The sequence below is a fragment of the Penaeus chinensis genome, chromosome 42, assembly GCF_019202785.1.
Source record: "Penaeus chinensis breed Huanghai No. 1 chromosome 42, ASM1920278v2, whole genome shotgun sequence".
In the NCBI taxonomy this organism is placed as follows: Eukaryota; Metazoa; Arthropoda; class Malacostraca; order Decapoda; family Penaeidae; genus Penaeus; species Penaeus chinensis.
Genome location: NC_061860.1, coordinates 1,736,665 through 1,756,664, shown reverse-complemented (window position 1 = coordinate 1,756,664; position 20,000 = coordinate 1,736,665). Strand labels below are relative to the sequence as shown.

Here is a 20,000-nt window from a genome sequence, read left to right as displayed (position 1 = left end):
GAATGACAATGATAATAATAATGATGATGATGATAACAATAACTGCAAAAATACCAATAATAATTATGATAATAATAATAATGATTATCATCATTATTTTTTCCATTACTATTACCAATATTATCATCACCATCATAATTTTTATCATTAACATTAATTTTATTTTTATTTTTAAAATAATATTATTATTATTAACATTATCATCATCATTATCATAAGTATAACAATAATAATAATAATAATAACAATAATAGTAGTAATAAAAATAATAACAACAACAATAATAATAATAGTAGTAGTAGTAGTGGCAGTAGTAGTAGTAATAACACCATCAACTCTTATAACAACGATAAAATGCCCCCCATACTGAATATCTTCAAGACAAGCCTTTCCCCTCTCGCCCGGCATTCCTCCCCTAACCCCTCTATTCACCTACATCGTCCTTGTATGCCTTAGCCCCTTAGTACGTGGTGCGTCGGGCAGGCATCGAGAATACAGACATGACGTAGCAGTTCGGTAACAAAAGGAGAGTCAGGACCGCGTGACATGACAAAGCCAGGTAAGTAGCCTGGTGTGCACTCTGTGAGCTAAGAAAAGGGATGAGAGGGTGTTTGGGTGGGTGGGTGGGTGGGTGGGTGGGTGGGTGGGTGTGTGTGTGTGTGTGTGTGTGTGTGTGTGTGTGTGTGTGTGTGTGTGTGTGTGTGTGTGTGTGTGTGTGTGTGTGTGTGTGTGTGTGTGTGTGTGTGTGTGTGTGTGTGTGTGTGTGTCTGTTTGTCTGTCTGACACATACAGTCTCTCACTCTCTCTCTCTCTCCCACTCCTCCTTCTCTCCTTCCCTCCTCTTCTCCTTCCCTCCTTCTCTCCTCCTCTCCTCCTCTCCTTCCCTCCTTCTCAGCTTCCCTCCTTCTCTCCTTCTCTCCTCCTCTCCTTCTCTCCTCTCTCTCTTCCTCTCCTTCTCTCCTTCTCTCCTCCTCTCCTCCTCTCCTCCTCTCCTCCTCTCCTTCTCTCCTTCTCTCCTCCTCTCCTTCCCTCCTCTTCTCCCCTTCCCTCTCTCTCTGTAATACATATACATGCGACAGCAATAAACCGGTAAACAGAATAAACCAAGGTAATTACAAATTCTCAGATGTCAAGGCAGTAGCACTCAGGACAAACATGGACATTCAACATGCATCATGCGGTTGCGTACATGCATGTCCGCGCGGAAGGGGGAGGGGGGTTTTACGTGAGTATGAGTGTATGTATATGCGTGTGCGTATGTCCCGAATGCTTGCTTGTGTGTTATAAATGGTAATGAGAATGACAATGATAATAATAATGATGATGATGATAACAATAACTGCAAAAATACCATAATAATTATGATAATAATAATAATGATTATCATCATTATTTTTTCCATTACTATTACCAATATTATCATCACATCAAAATATTTTATCATTAACATGAATTTTATTTTTAATTTCAAAATAATATTATTATTATTAACATTATCATCATCATTATCATAAGTATAACAATAATAATAATAATAATAATAATAATAATATAATAATAATAATAACAATAACAACAATAATAATAATAATATAATAATAATAATAATAATAATAATAATAATAATAACAATAACACCAATAATAATAATAACAATAACACCAATAATAATAATAACAATAACACCAATAATAATAATAATAACAATAACAATAATAATAACAATAACAACAATAATAATAATAACAATAACACCAATAATAATAATAACAATAACACCAATAATAATAATAGTAGTAGTAATACTCATCATAAAAAATAACAATGATAATAACAATACCAATAATAATAATAATAATAACAATAACAACAATAATAAAAATAATAATAATAATAATAATAACAATAACAACAATAATAATAATAATCAATAATAATAGAAATAGTAATATTAACAGTTGGGAAGATGGTGATGATGGTGATGATGATAACAACAACAATAATAATAATAATAATCAATAATAATAGAAATAGTAATATTAACAGTTGGGAAGATGGTGATGATGGTGATGATGATAACAACAACAATAATAATAATAATAACAATAACAACAATAATAATAATAATAATAATAATAACAATAAGAATAATAATAACAATAACAACAATAATAATAATAACAATAACAACAATAATAATAATAATAGTAGTAGTAATACTCATCATAAAAAATAACAATGATAATAACAATACCAATAATAATAATAATCAATAATAATAGAAATAGTAATATTAACAGTTGGGAAGATGGTGATGATGGTGATGATGATAACAACAACAATAATAATAATAATAATAACAATAACAACAATAATAATAATAATAACAATAACAACAATAATAATAATAATAATATAATAATAATAATAATAATAATAATAACAATAACAACAATAATAATAATAATAATAATAATAATAATAACAATAACAACAATAATAATAATAATATAATAATAATAATAACAATAAGAATAATAATAACAATAACAACAATAATAATAATAATAATAATAACAATAACAACAATAATAATAATAACAATAATTAATAGTAGTAGTAGAAATAATAATAGAAGTAAAAATAATATTATACCAACAAAAACATTAATAATTAGAACAATAATAGTAGTAGTAATACTCATCATAAAAAAATAACAATGATAATAACAATACCAATAATAATAATAATAATAATAATAATAATAATAATAATAATAACAATAAGAATAACAATAAGAATAATAATAACAAAAAGAATTATAATAATAACTGTAGTAGTCTATTAATAACAGTAATAATAGCAATGACAATAGCAATATCAATAATAATAGAAATAGTAATATTAACAGTTGGGAAGATGGTGATGATGGTGATGATGATAACAACAATAATAATAATAATAATAATAATAATAATAATAATAATAATAATAATAATAACAACAATAATAATGATGATAATGACGACAATAACAATAAAAATAATAATAATAATAATAATAATAATAATAATAATAACTACAATAATAATGATGATGATGACAACAACAACGATAATAACAACAATAACGACACCACCCACGATAACAATAATAATAATAAAACAGTAACAATAACGATGGCGATGTTTGATGACACGATATAAAAGACGACAATACTTCTGACAGCAAAAGGACCGCAAAGCCCTCGCGGCGTCTAGAGAATCTGACTCAGAATCCTGCAAAATCTTAATCCGGGAGGGCAGGTGGGCGTGTGGGCGGATGGGCGGGCGGATTTGCGGGCGGGTGAACTTGCGGGTTTGCGGGCGGATTTGAGGGCAGGTGGGCGGATTTGGGGGCGGGTGGGCGGGCGGACTTGAGGGCGGGTGGACTTGCGGGCGGATTTGAGGGCAGGTAGGCGTGCGGACTTGAGGGCGAGTGGGCGGGTGGACTTGAGGGCGAGTGGGCGTGTGGGCTTGCGGGTGGGTGGGCTGGTGGACTTGAGGGCGGGTGGGCGGGCGGACTTGAGGGCGGGTGGGCGCGCGGACTTGAGGGCGGATGGGCGTGCGGACTAGCGGGCGAATGGGCGTGTGAACTTGAGGGCGGAACACGTAGGACGAGTTCTACCCTGAGTCAGCTTGGGCGTGGGAGGACCCGGTTGCTCGACCCTTCCTTACCCCGTTGTCTCAGCTGGCTCTCTCCCATCTTTTCCTACCTGCTCTTCTCTCCTGTCCTCTCTTGCCCTCTCTTCACTTCACCTCATTTCTCTTCTGTTCCTTTCTCTTGTCTTTTTTTCTTCTATCTTCTCTATACCTCACTTTTCTTCTCCTCTCCCCTCTTCTCCCCTCCTTTCTTCTCCTCTACCCCCTCTCCACATCCTTGTCCCCCTCTACTCCCTTCTTTCCTTCCTACTCTCCCTCTATTTCTCCATCTCTCCGCCACTCTCCATCCCCCCCCCCCCCCGCCATCAATACCATTATCACAAACAAAAATAAAATCTCTCTACCTCCACCTTTTCCTCTACACACACACGCACACTTTCTCTCTCTCTCTCTCTCTCTCTCTCTCTATCTCTCTCTCTCTCTCTCTCTCTCTCTCTCTCTCTCTCTCTCTCTCTCTCTTACTTACTCACCACACTCTCTCCCTCTATGACACAAACACATACACATACACATACACACACACACATACATAGTACATAAACACAGTTCACAACCATAATGTGAACCATGCAAGGAAGCACTCTACTTTATCTATCGAGGAGAAGGTGCACTTGTCAGGTTGGCTTATGACTGATGACTGAGTGATGGCTGGCTGGTGATGACGGGGTGATGACAAGAATAATGATAATGACTTGGTGACTGACAGGTTGGTGATGACAATTAAATTGACAACTGGCAGGGTGATGACGACTGGTGACAGGCTGATAGATTGCTTATGACAATTATTTAATAATCGACAGGTTAGTGATGATAACCAACAGAAATACAAGTTCTCTTGATGCATATAATATATAATATATAATATATAATATATAATATATATAATATATAAAGAAATTAAGTACAGGACATATAACACACACACACACACACACACACACACACACACACACACACACACACACACACACACACACAATCACTGTATACATATACACCTAGGTTACCAGTAAGATGACAAGAAACGCAGGCCTATCTACAAAGCAACATCTCTGGCAGCAGGAGGATGCCTCGCTCACGTAACTTGTTTTCTCAAATCTTATATCTTTTTCATATTCTTTCATCGCTAAAAATATCGCTAGTAGTGGATCTATGCTCCGAGGTTTAGAACTGAAACTTTTTGTCTAAGTCTGGGTAAATATGTCCTGTATAATAATCATAAAGGTATGTAAATAGACATACATATAGATACAGATTGATAGGCAGATAGATGGATAGAATTATATAGATATATATATAGATATACAAATATAGAGATAGACACAGATAAACCTAGATGATTACACAAATAAGCCAGATACACAAATATAGAAACAGACCAACACACACACACACACACACACACACACACACACACACACACACACATTCAACCACTTCTCATACCATCAATACATCTCACCATACACAAATATAAGTTATCAATCAGCCTCTCTGTCAGTGACACTTGCAGCCGGCAGATGTTTCCACCCGAGCGGAGTGAGAAGCGACATAACCTTCGCCAGATGTGTCCTCCATACTAAAGGTCAGATAGGTTTAGGCTCGTACTCCTGGTGTAATTATATAGATGCATAGATAAATAGATGATGGAATGAATGGATGAATAGGTAGAATAAGAGAGTGAGTAAAGTAAGGAAGTAAACATAAACAGGTAGGTTAAGTAAACACAAATAAATAGATAAATACGTAAATAGGCCTTACTTAATTAAAAAAAGGCCACTATAATTAAACATATAAATAGGTTGTCAATAAATATACAGCTAAACAAAGAAAAAGAGAAAGAAAAAGACATGAAATGTATAAAAAAAAATGTCAACCTTATGACAACGTTCAGTGACAGCACGCCAACTAAAAGAATTCTCAACACAAATATAATTCAAGACCTTCCCTATTAATAAGGATGATTCGCCTCAACGTTATTGCAACAGTCAGAGAAAATTGCACGCTGTTGATCACACACCCGAGTACCATTCGCCAAAACAGACCGCGTTCCCAGAGGCTATAATACCACAGGCTATAAACACCAATTACTTCAAAGGACGATGCAAAAAAAACAATAATCATCATTATCATAATTGTATCACCATGATCATCAAATCAGCACCATTATCATATTCATCACCACAATCAATATCATTATCACATCATCGCCGTTATCGTAATCATTATCAGTATCATCATCCCCACAATTATTACGTCACCATTACTATTAAATCTCTATAATTACCACTCGCCTTAATCAAGACGCACTGAAGATTCTACCAACAACAGTTGCTACCACGAATAAAACTTTTATATTATAAAAATGAATCCATCTAACTTATTCCCAGTTATCCGCACACATTCGCACATGGAGTGGATCAGCGACCGAAGTTTAAGACCGATATTTAAGACCGATATTAACCTACATCTCAATATTCTACAACAACCACTTATAATCACAATTTCTAGGGCAGCCTTTAGATACGTAAAACTTGTACGAATAACACCCGAGTAAATTTCACAAAGCAAAGTATTCATGAACCGTTATTTGGTTTAATACATTTTATCTGAATTAAGCTCTGATGAACACCGGACCATCAATTACAGATCTCGCAATGTGGAGTCATTTATTCACATTCATTCAAAAAAAATTCCGCACAGCCATTTAACTCGCGAAGATGTAGCCTAGACTTTGGATTAACATGTCTCTAACTTATTCATCAACTATAACAAGGTCTGCACCTCAGTTAAATTTTGCAAGTCTTTTACCTGTATTATACTCTTGTATAAATTCATATATCAAAACATACAGGTAATAACTGATTACTAGCTCCAATCAACGCATAAATCCTGCCTCTAGCGTCACAGTAATAGTCAAGCTGCTCACCAAGTCGCGGGTTACCGTTGACAATGCAATAACAATGACATAACAGTATTTCTTGTTACACCAAGTCCAGCCTTACGCACAACTCACAATTAATAATCAAATTATATTCAGCATCCACATCCCACCCAACATAGCCCTCATAAAAGAGAAAAATGATACGACATTGGAAGAACAAACGCGACATGCCACATTCACTGGCATTTGCATAACGGCCTCATAACTCGACCCAATAATCCAAAGGCCGAAAGAGGAGAGAAAAGGGACAAACCAGCCACCAGCCTTTTTAAAGGGCTTCCGAAGCACCCCTTAACTAGCTATTAACAAATTCAGAAGGGTGCTTTGAGGCGATGACCGAAATAGGAGGGGGTGAGTCGTGAACAATCCCCCCCTCCCCTCCCCACTTAAAAAAGTACAGTAATAGGCATACTTTTTTTTTCATTTATCTATTTTTTCTTGCCTTTATTCATTTTACTCAAGTCTGACAGAGATTGATTCGTTATAAGTGTTTCTTCAATTATCACAGAAGACTGAGCCACTTAAACCATTTTCTCGAACGCGAAGAAACAGTCAAGTAGCTAAATTCATTATAAAAGCAAGTAAGCCCACAAAAATTACAAAGAATTAATTGCAACTCAAAGTCAGCGTGCCATTTCCATAAACATACCAAGCTTACCTCCATTTATAAGTAGCAGAAGTAAACACTTTATAGAAATTACGCTATGCCTCGAAAATCTATACTACAGTTGTATGCTTTATTCCAAAAGACGCGACTTCCCATAATCGTTAAGTGAAGTTGCCATCTTGATCATCTATATTAACAACAATATACTAGATATAAAAACTATATACAAGACTACTATACATCTTAATAAAGGCTACTTCATCGCAGTGAAATTCATACATTCCCTTTCACGGAAAAAATTACTTTCACGGAAAACTTGCGGTTAATGTTCTCTATAAATTACTATTACAAATAACAATTCTTAAAAACTCGTTCATGTTACATATAAAATATCGCCACACAGAATTCAATAAAAATAATCCGTATCTACACCGCCAAATACCATCAGGAAACTGAAAGTCACCTTCCGTGTTCGATTTCAGACAAGTTACCATATGACTCCTCAAAATACAAGAAATAAAAGTACCACCTTTCACTATAAAAAAAAAAAAAAAAAAAAAAAAAAACACACACACAGGCCAGCCCCCGCTAACTCATCTCTACAAATTAAGAATTTAAAAAAATAATCACATATACACATAAAATAAAAAATATTTCACACCTACACAGGCCAACCCTTGCTAACTCATCCCTTAAAAAAAAAATCCTCGCTAACTCATCTCTTCCCAAAAAAAAATCAAAAGTGAAAGCAGAAAGAAAAATAATAACAGTAATCTTCTTAGCGCCGGGCGAGACCACTTCACCTCAACACAATTCCTATCTCTCTCTCTCTCTCTCTCTCTCTCTCGCTCTCTCTCTCTCTCTCTCTCTCTCTCTCTCTCTCTCTCTCTCTCTCCCTCTCTCTCCCTCTCTCTCTCTCTCTCTCTCTCTCTCTCTCTCTCTCTCTCTCTCTCTCTCTCTCTCTCTCTCTCTCTCTCTCTCTCTCTCTCTCTCTCTCTCTCTCTCTCTCTCTCTCTCTCTCTCTCTCTCTCTCTCTCTCTCTCTCTCTCTCTCTCTCTCTCTCTCTCTCTCTCTCTCTCTCTCTCTCCCTCTCTCTCTCTCTCTCTCTCTCTCTCTCTCTCTCTCTCTCTCTCACTCACTCACTCACTCACTCACTCACTCACTCACTCACTCTCTCTCTCTCTCTTTATATTATATATATATTCATCTATCTAGGCCTATCTATTCATCTATCTGGGCCTATCTATCCATCTATCTGAGTCTATCCATCTATCTGAGTCTATCCATCTATCTAGGCCTATATATTCATATATCTGGGCCTATCTATCCATCTATCTGAGTCTATCCATCTATCTATTTGGGTCTATCTATCTATCTAGCCCTATCTATCCATCTATCTGGGTATATCTATCCATCTATCTAGGCCTATCTATCCATCTATTCAGGGCCTCTCTATCCATCTATCTAGACCTACCTATCCATCAATCTGGGCCTATCTATCCATCTATCTAGGCCTATCTATCCATTTATCTAGACCTATCTATTCATCAATCTGGGCCTATCTATCCATCTATCTAGGCCTATCTATCCATTTATCTAGACCTATCTATCCATCAATCTGGGCCTATCTATCCATCTATCTAAACCTATCTATCCATAATCTGGGCCTATCTATCCATCTATGTAGACCTATCTAATCCCATTTATCTATCCACCTATCTTATCTATGGGTCTATCCCTCTATTCATTTTCTAATTTATCAATTCATTTATTGCAATTGAGATTTAGATATTGTACATCCTACAGCATTCATTGCAACTAAAAAAGGAAAAATCCACATTCTCTTCACTTACTAATAACTCGTGATTTTGTATAAATCAATCAGCAAATAAATGAAAGAATGAAAGTACAACAAACACGTAAACAAATAAATCAAACAAACAAATCAAGTCAACACAAAGATGAATAAACAACCCTAAATTTAACAAACAAACAAAAAAAAAAACGGTCCAAGCCACACAAAAACTGAGGTAAAAAAGAAAAAAAGAAAAAGACAAAAAGCACTAACGGGAAAAAAACACTAATTCTCGAGGCACCGCAAAACGGAACGCAGATTTACATCCACGCGGCCATAACTGTTAGACCGAACCGAGCTCCTTAAATTCCTCCCGAACAGCGGACTCCGTGTGCATTAGTCCGCCCTGTTTACTTTGTGTTTTAGGATAATCTTACTACATTACGCGACTTGGGGCCGAATTCTTGTCATGGGAACACGTATTTCTTGAATCTCGGGTGCTTTATACTGTTTGGGAGAGACCTTGAACACTTTATTATATTTGCTGTTAATGTTTTAGATGTTTTTTTCGTGGTGCAATACTAATACTAATGTTACAGCAAGCGGAACTGGGTAATATATTGACAACAGTATATACCGATTGCTTCTTCCTGAAGCTTGGGTGCGCGGAGAGGGAATGGGAGTGAGAAAGAGAGGGAGAGCGAGAGGGAGAAAGAAAGTGGGAGAGAGAGAGGAGAGGGGGGGAGGGAGAGGGAATGAAAAGAAAAACAATGAGAAAGAGAAAGGAAAAGATATAGAAAGAAAGAGACAAAGATGGAAACAAGCAAACAAAAAGAAAAGAGAGAGGGAGAGAAAATTAATGAGATCTGATTTGATTAGTTTATTGAGACAAGAAACAGAGGGGAAGAGAGGGGGAAGGCGAGCGAGAGGAGAGAGAGAGCAAGAAAGAGAAATGATCTCAGCTTCGTCAGTTACGAACAATGACATCCGTCTTCGGCTTCAATTTCGAAATTATGCCGAGTATGAAGCGTAAAAAAAACACACCCACACACCCACACAGAGCCCGAGGAGGACCTACGTCGTCCTTGAACCTGATCCGGTCGAAGGGAAGACACGTGTCGCTCCTCGCACGATGGCCCCTCAATCCGCAATTCCAACGGACTCGGGTTCCACTGCCCGCACTCAGCTCTGGTTCCTAAGCCATCTCAATGCCTGGGTACATTTCAGTTACGCTTCCCCGGGGCTTGGTGCGTCTGGACTGGCTTCAGAGCGATTTTAATGTTACAACGAAGTCTATAAAAATAGGCCTATATGTTACAGATAGGCCTATTTAATACTAGTCTTCATGTTATAACTAGGTCAATATAATAATGTTTTTAATGATGATGTAACTAAGCCTTTATAATGACCTTTTCATGTTATAACTAGGCCTATACAACGTTTTTAATGTTATAACTAAGCCTATATAATAATAATCAACAAACTTCTAAGACCACACGTAGACCTGGCCAAAAGGGGCAATAATCCCCTGTTTTGCGTTTCGTCCAAGAGTAAGATAAGGCTACAGTGCGTCTCAGGAAACTGGCAACTCACTCCGGCCTTTTGGAGAGGTCAGATTCGCCAAGTCCCTCGTTTTCAATTTTAACCAGCTGACACTTAATACCCAATCTCACATATGCTTTGTATTTTGAAACTCATATACAATATCTTGATTGTTTTATTCTTGTTTTGCATCACCAACCGCGTACTCCTTACAATCTTTATCAGTATTTCTTTCCAGATTTCATAAATTATACACTAAATGATAAAGAACATTTGAATGATAAAGGTGCAGAATCTTGCAATACTAAAATAAGGTTAATACCTTCGTTAAATATTCTAGAAAAAATAACAAAATAAATATAATTGAAAAATAACTAAAACTATACAAATCAAAATCACTAAATGTGATAAATATAAATAAATACGTAAAAAAAAAAAAAAAAAAAAATTAGGAATACATGAATACTCTCGTTATAACTCAGTCTAACAGCAGTCTCTGACAACTATAGGCCTACATTTTTTTTTTGGTAGCGACTGAGACTGGTGATGACTGACTGAATGCAATTTGTCAGGATAACATGACGTATTAAAACAAAAATGTCATCACTAACCTGTCAAGCCAAAAATGACTACCATCACCAACCAGTGAAGCTGTCGTCCATATCACCAGTCTGCCAAATGCATAGGCCTATTCGCATAAACAAAATATATACACACAAGACTACTTCTGTGACAATCTGCGAATTTAAGAATCGAGAAGTCGAGTCGAATATTCGCCTCACTCAGCGGACGCAGACCAACAGACCGAGACCGAAGAACAGGTGTCAGGACTGTTCCTCCTCCTCCTCCTCCTTCTCCCCCCCCCCCTCTCTCTCTCTCTCTCTCTCTATATATATATATATATATATATATATATTATATATATATATGCATATATACATTTACACGAATATACTCACCTATATATATGTATATGTATGTGTGTATATATATACATACACACGAATATATACACTTGTCTGTATGTATGTATGTATGTATGTATGTATGTATGTATGTATGTATGTATGTATGTATGTATGTATGTATGTATTTATATATGTATGTATGTATGTATGTATGTATGTATGTACGAGTATGAGTATGAGTATGAGTATGCGTATGTGTATGTTTATGTATATGTATATATGTGTGTGTGTGTGTGTGTGTGTGTGTGTGTGTGTGTGTGTGTGTGTTATATATATCAACAGTATAACACACACACACACACACACACACACACACACACACACACACACACACACACACACACACACACACACACACTCACATATATACATATATATGCACATATATATATATATATATATATATATATATTCATATTATATATAATATATTATATATCATATACTTTATGAATTATACATATACATATATATATATATATATATATATAGAGAGAGAGAGAGAGAGAGAGAGAGAGAGAGAGAGAGAGAGAGAGAAAGAGAGAGAGAGAGAGGCATACACAAAGGGAGAGAGAGACTGACAGCCAGCGAGTCAATAAGAAAAACAAGAAACCCTACAGGACACGCGTGCCAAGGTCACGTAGGCCTACCTCCTTAGTTCTTCCCGCCAACATGTGGCTCCGTCGAACGTTGTAGCGTAACCATCCAAACAATCATTCGTAACGTGACGACGAACGCGACTGCTGGGTATGCATGATCCCTATTTGGCTAGCGATTCTATATAAATAAAGGAGTAAAAAAAAACATGGTGCAGGTAGAAACATAACTTTTTGGAGGTAACTGTAGGGATAATGAATAACGTTCCTGCTGTTGAACACAGTACATCAAAATCCTATAGAATCCAAACGCAGAGGATGACGACATGGCCCCTGCGCTCGGAGGTCAATCACCACCTCATCTCCAAGTCTCACCTTACACACCTGTCACCCGATTGAACGGCCGAGCGACTGACACCCAAGTCCGTGTCGGCGGCGGCGGTGGGTCCCGGTCTGCCGTTGGTACCCAATGCGGGGACAACAACACTCAACACCCTAACTCCGGGTTCGAGATCGAATCCAACCTGCTACTCTGAAACATGTTACCTGTCCTGTCATATGATCGTAATCCGCATTAATTATTCAAATTGCAAGTGATTTATTTTGTAAATTTGTTTTTGCTTTTAATTCATGGCCCGTTTTGTACTTGCAATTAATGTCGGTTTTTATTTCTATGCAATTAGGCCTAATGACAAATATCATAATCAATGCCTTGGTGGTTTACTTGCAATACAATTAAAAATCTTGGCTTCTACTGGCAATTAATTTAATGCCATGGTATCCTATTTACAATACAATGAAGGCCGACTCTCTTGGTTTCTTTTAACCAAGCAACTAAATACTCGGGTTCTCACAGAATCCCCTTCAAAAACAGCCGTGACACCGAACTTCAAAAACGGTACAAACCAATATTCTAAACCACCCACAAGGACTGCACACACATTAGCACTTCCACACTTCCCCCTCCACCTCCTCCACCCCCGCGGCCACGTACGGAAAGCCCCCCTCCCCTCCCCCCCCGCCCGAGTGAGCGGAGGATTCCCACACTCCGCCGGCGGCCGGGACTCGAGCGCCGCGGTTCGACGCCCCCGACGCGAACCGCGCCAGGAAGCCATCTCCCGGCTCATCTGAGATCAATTAGTCATTCAACATTCACTTTTTTCACGCCCGGTTTCGAAAGGGAAGTGGCGGGATCTGGCAGCCGAGGCGATTATTATTAGTTTAAAGGTGAGTCAACGAGGTTCTCCTGTTCTTTTGTCTTTCTTCATTTTTCTACATCATCTCGTTGTAGATGTGCCATCACCTATTCATACTACGCAAATACATACATACATACATACATACATACATTCTCTTTCTCTCTCTCTCTCTCTCTATATATATATATATAATATATATACATATATACATATACACACACACACACACACACACACACACACACACACACACACACACATATATATACATATATATATATATATATATATATATATATATATGCCTTCCGTACGTACTGCATAGCATTCAACCGAACCCACACTTCTCTTTTCACACTGCAATTCATTAGCAACGATTCCTCCTCCGCTGCCCACCCAGGCACCCACTCCGCCCACCCTCTCGTGTGTCACGTCACCCTTTGTCACGGGAGAGCTGCGAGGGCCGTGCCACCCGCCGCCGCCGCCGCCGCCGCCTACAGGCGTTCGTCAGCACATCAGCAGGTTTGTTTACGTCATATGTGACAGCACACCATAACACCGGGCGGTCTGTGGGGCTTCTTACTTGTGCCGCTTCGCCCGCTGGGGCCGTGACCTTACGCTCTTTCTGCGCCGGTGAGGCATTTCTGGCCCACAGACACACAAACAGCAAACAAACACGAACAAGAACAAGAACAAGAACAAGAACAAGAACAAAAACACGAACATGAACACAGGCATAAACATTAATATAAATACAAATACAAACAGCAAACATATACAAACAGCAAACACAAATAGCAAACAAACAAATACACACACACACACACACACAAACGTAGTTTCAAGCGCAGTGTTATTCCATTCAAGCCACGTTACAACCACCGAAGAGGTCGTTACCGATGGGTGTTACGTAACTGTTACCAACTTTCAGTGCAATTACAGAATTATGACATTTTATAGCTTTGTTTCCGTCGTTTGCTTCTTGTATCTCGACTTATCATGTTATAATTTATCAACGAATAAAATCCACTTATTTATTTTTATTTCTATTCTTCTTCTTCTTCTTCTCTTTTTCTTATTCCTCCCCCTCCTCCTCTTTCTCCTCCCCCTCTTCCTTCTCTTTCTCTTTCTCTTTCTCTTTCTCTTTCTCTTTCTCTTTCTCCTCCTCCTCCTTTTCATCTTCCTACACCACCTTCTCCCTCTTCTCTTTCCTCTTACTCTTCTTCATCTCCTCCTCCTTCTCCACCTTCTCCTTTTTCTTCTGCCTACTTCTGCTTCATTCTCTTCTTCGTCCTCCTTTTCTTCCTCGTCTTCTTCTTCTTGTCCTTCCTCTACTTCTTTTACCTTACCTTACCTTACCTTACCTTTATCCTATTTTCATATACGATCGGTATTCTTCACCAATCTCCTTCTTCTTCTTCTTCTTCTTCTTCTTCTTCTTCTTCTTCTTCTTCTTCTTCTTCTTCTTCTTCTTCTTCATCTTCATCTTCATCTTCATCTTCATCTTCATCTTCATCTTCATCTTCTTTTCCTCCTCCTTCTCCTCTTTCTGTTATTTATTTCTTCGGCCTTCACTTGTTCCTCCTTCATACCCACACAGTTCGAGACACATTACGACATTCCTGCCCCGCCATTACACCACCGCCTTTGTTTGTGTCGATTCACGTGTAGAGGGGAAGGGGAGGGGAGGGGAGGAGTGGGGGAGAGGGAGGAGGGAGTAGAGGGGGAGAGGGAGGAGGGAGTAGGGGGGAGAGGGAGTGGGGGAGTGGGAGTGGGGGAGTGGGAGAGCGGAGATGGGAGGGGTCATTCTCGATTCAGGTGTGGGTGTTGGGGTAGGGGGTAGGGGGTAGGGGGTAGGGGGTCATTGTCGATTCACGTGTAAAGAGAGGGAGAGGGAGGGGAGAGGAGTCATTGTCGATTTACTTGTAGTGGAGAGAGAGAGAGAGAGAGAGAGAGAGAGAGAGAGAGAGAGAGAGAGAGAGAGAGAGAGAGAGAGAGAGAGAGAGAGAGAGAGAGAGAGAGAGAGAGAGAGAGAGAGAGGAGGGGCCATTTCGTCGCCGCTGCCGCAGTGTTGACGAGGCATCAAGTGATTCCAAAGATTCAACATGACAAGCCACGATGTTGTCGATGTAAGCTTTCGGCGCATTGGTTGTATTGCCTTAACCGTCCTTGACCCAGTTCGCGAGGTCAGCTGATTCACGTTTTCTTAGTCCGCGCGGGTCGGGGTGAGCGGGGAACCTCGGTGCTGGAAATCGTGCGTCTTGTGTTTAATTTCATTTCTGTGTTGTGTTATGCTGTCCCCTTCCCCCTGAAGCCGGCTCGGTATGTTGGGTGTCGCTGCTTTAACTTCTCCAACTCTTGAATTGCCTCATGGTGATTAAATCCACTTCAACTTATACCGTCATGTTTCTCATAATCTCACACCGTCCTCTCCCTCATTACCTCATTACCACAGCCACTTCAACCTACAACAATCTCTCTCTCATTGCCTCATATCAATCCAATCCACTTCAATCTGCATTGTCCTCTCCCTCATTAACTTAGGAACTCCGGCCTAAATCGTCCTTTCATTACCTCATACTAAACTCAAGCCACTTCAAGCTACATCAAGCTCATTACCTCATACTAAACTCAAGCCACTTCAAGCTACATCGACCTCATTACCTCATACTAAACTCAAGCCACTTCAAGCTACATCAACCTCATTACCTCATGTTAAACTCAAACCAATTCAACATCGTCTTATCCCACAAAGCGTAAAGAAGCCACAAACTGCATAACGCATCTGTAAGCCGTCTTGCTCTGCCAAAAGCCGCACCAAGCCACCGCAAGCCGCTCCAAGCTGTTTCTCTTTACTGCCCCGAACCTCACACTTTGTCGTACTGCACCGCGCTGTCAAGGCATACCACACTCATGCTGCAACAATGCATTATGCATACTCGTCGCTCCGGAGAACTGTCATGTTGCGTATTAGTGATTTATAACCAGGTATTCGAGAGCGACCGCTTTTCTCCTATATATTTTTCACACACAAATACACACACCCACACAAAAGCATATATTTACTAACACATTATATCTATCTACCACAGTATATCTACCCATCTATCTAATCAATTGAACGATCAACCAGTCAATCAATCAACCAAACAATATACAACTACTCGCGCTGACAATCCTCAGACAACGCCTCACGCAAGCCAACGATTCCTTAACGCAGAACAATAAAAGCCATTAGGAAAAAAACACCACCATTTCCAACATTAAAACAACGCCATTTCCAACAAAAAAACGCAATTTCCAACAACAACAAAAAAACGCCAATTCCAACAAAAAAACAACACATTCATCCCCGGCGTTCGGCAATTTTTCGACGGCGACTTTCCCTTCCCCTTCGAAATACGGCTTCAAAGCGGCGCGGCGTGTTTTGTGCGACAAGTGCGATGGTTAGTGAGGTGTGGAGGCGCCCTCTCCTTCCGCCATTGTTCCGTCTTACCCGCTGGAACCATGCCACGGGAACGCCGCGCGCCCGGAACGCTTCTGGAGGCTGATGGCGGACTCTCGCTCTCGGTCTGTCTGACTGGCGTGGACTGTCTGTCTGATTGGCTATCTGTCTGTCTGTCTGACTGGCTCTGACTGTCTGTCTGATTAGCTATCTGTCTGACTGGCTCTGGCTGTCTGTCTGATTAGCTATCTTTCTGTCTGTCTGACTGGCTCTGGCTGTCTGTCTGATTAGCTATCTTTCTGTCTGTCTGATTGGCTCAGTCTGTCTGTCTCAAGGTAAAAAAAAATCTTAACAATATCTTCAATACTTGTTTTGACACCCAAATATATAATTCTGATATTTAATTTTCTTAACCTAACACCGATGCAAGTACTAGTGTTATCCCAACACAGGACTTTATAAAGACAACAAACAAGCTGTTACCCTAACACAGGGAAAGATTCATCCAATAAATAGGTTATTACTCCACCACGGGAAATTTCCGACAATAAACAGGCTGTTACAAATAAACAAGACAAGACAACATACTCACTCCAGTGTCATTGTAACTTGTCACGCCTTCTTTGCTTTGGACCATACCTTCAGAACACCCACCCTCTGCGCCCGAGGCACCCGCCGCCCACTCCCCAACTGGCCAGCGACGTCCACACGACTTGCCGGCGGCGCCCGTGACAACCGGAGCGCCGGAGAGAAGTTCCGCGCGGTACGTCACTATCACAGTGCCAATCAAATGCCGTTTATGGGACTCAATTGGCCAATTCTGGGCGGATCCTTCGCGCGGGAGTGATGCCGGGGGGTGGGGGGGGGGAGGCAGCTCACGCCCTCGCTCTCTCTCTTTCTCTAGCCTGTCTCTTTCTCATGTTCATTCTCTATTTGTTTTTTGTGTCTGGGTCTGTGTCTGTCTGTGTCTGTCTGCCGAGGGCGTGAGTGTTTGGGTGAATGATTGGTTTAGTGAATGAGTGATGAGTGAATAAGTGTTGACTGAGTGAGTGTTGACTGAGTGAGTGTTGACTGAGTGAGTGTTTGAGTGAGTGAGTGGTTGAGAGAGTGAGTGTTAGAGTGAGTGTCTGAGTGAGTGGTTGAATGAACGAGTGGTTGAGTGAACGAGTGTTAAGTGAGTGACCGAGCGACTGAACGAGCGAGCGAGCGAGCGAGGAAACGACAAGCTACGACTGAAATGAGCGAGCGGAAGAGTACTGAGCCATCAGACACCCAGGCAGACGCACACACACGGCAACCGCATCCGCATTTTTCCTTCCCGATAAAACAGAAACAGAAAAAAAGAAGAAAAAAAAAATCTCGCCTCAACATCCGAGACACACAATCCTAAACCACCCGAAGGAATCCCATCCTTCACGCATCCTTCCGCCTCACGCCCTCCGAAGGCGATGGATCTCGGAGGCGGAAGTGCGCACGCCCCTCGCTCTCCGTCCGAGGGAATGCCTTCAACAACTGCCACTTGCCACTTGACTTAAAGACAACTCTTGTTATCCGAAACTGTTTTTTTTTTCTGTCGGGTCATTCTGCTTTCTTTCGTGATGAGGAATGTGTATGTTTGTGTTTGTGTTTGTGTTTGTTTGTGTATGTGTATGTTTGTGTTTGTGGCGTGTGCTTGGGTTTGTTTGTGTATGTGTATGTTTGTGTTTATTTGATTTTGTTTGTGTGTGTGTGGGGGGGGGGGGGGGGGCGTGCCTGCGAGCCTGCATGCCTGCGTGCGTCCGTGGCCGTGAGCGTGTGTGCATTTCCGTGTTCGTGTGCGCTTACGTAATCATGTGCGTATGTAGTTTTATAGCCACTACCATTAACACTAAAGCAAACTGCCCCACGGGACACCTGCCCTACCCCTCCCCCCCCCCCGCCATCCCAAACCAAAACCCAGCGAGTGGCCGTCCTGAGGAGCCCGGGGCCAAACCGCGGCTGGCACGGCTCGGGGTCACACACACACACACACACACACACACACACACACACACACACACACACACACACACACACACACACGCACACACACATACACACATACATACATACATTCTCTCTCTTTCTCTTTCTCTTTCTCTTTCTCTTTCTCTCTCTCTCTCTCTCTCTCTCTCTCTCTCTCTCTCTCATTATATATATACGCGGGGGAGTGAACGAACTCGTGTCGAAGTGACGCTCGTAAATTTCGAGTTGAGTGACAGTGACCCCACCACACTCCACGCCCCACTCCTCGCTCTTTCCACTCCGTACTCCTTCCCCACCTCTCCCCGCTCCTACTCGACACTCCCTTCCCTTTCCTTTTCCCTTTAACCTTCCCTTAGCCTTGCCCTTTCTCTTTCCCTTCCGATTGCTATTTCCCTTTCCCCTCCTTCCCCAACCTCTTCCCCTCTCTTCTCCCTCTCCCTTCCCCTCCCTTCCCCTTTCTTCTCCCTCTCCCTTCCCCTCCTTTCTCCTTCCCTTTCCAATCCCTCTCTCTCTCTCTCTCTCTCTCTTCTCTCCTTCCCTTTCTCATCCCCTTTCCCCTTTCCCTCCCCCACCCCTTCTGGCCTTCCCCGCTCACGGCCGCGCAAGCCTATGGCGATTTGCAAGCCATTAATGAGACTTCCTCTTTGTGCTCGACGGAGATGCGTCGCGTCCTTTCCTCCCCATATATTGGAAATGTCAGAGGTCAGGCGAGGAAATAAAACAGGAAGATAGCACTTGGTGAGGGAGAGGGAAGTAGGGAGGGAGGGAGGGAGTTAAATCGAGAGAGAGAGAGAGAGAGAGAGAGAGAGAGAGAGAGAGAGAGAGAGAGAGAGAGAGAGAGAGAGAGAGAGAGAGAGAGAGAGATAGAGAGAGATAGAGAGAGAGAGAGAGAGAGAGAGAGAGAGAGAGAGAGAGAGAGAGAGAGAGAGAGAGAGAGAGAGAGAGAGAGGAGTTAAATCGAGAGAGAGAGAGATAGAGAGAGGGGAGTTAAATCGAGAGAGAGAGAGAGAGAGAGAGAGAGAGAGAGAGAGAGAGAGAGAGAGAGAGAGAGAGAGAGAGAGAGAGAGAGAGAGAGACAGAGAGAGAGAGACAGAGAGAGAGAGAGAGAGAGAGAGAGAGAGAGAGAGAGAGAGAGAGAGAGAGAGAAAGAGAAAGAGAGAGAGAGAGAGAGAGAGAGAGAGAGAGAGAGAGAGAGAGAG

The 20,000-nt window shown here is 40.7% G+C and overlaps 1 protein-coding gene across 1 annotated transcript in view; it reads right to left on the bottom strand.

Moving 5' to 3' along the window:
* Positions 1-4,825, bottom strand: part of LOC125047776 (non-classical arabinogalactan protein 31-like) — an 8,142-nt gene extending 3,317 nt beyond the window's left edge. The window contains exons 1-2 of the mRNA XM_047646213.1: positions 4,781-4,825; positions 3,220-3,662 (exon numbers count right to left, since the gene is read on the bottom strand). Of these exons, the coding sequence (XP_047502169.1) occupies positions 3,220-3,662; positions 4,781-4,825 (488 nt within the window). The remainder of the gene's footprint in view (positions 1-3,219; positions 3,663-4,780) is intronic.
* Positions 4,826-20,000: the final 15,175 nt, after the last annotated feature.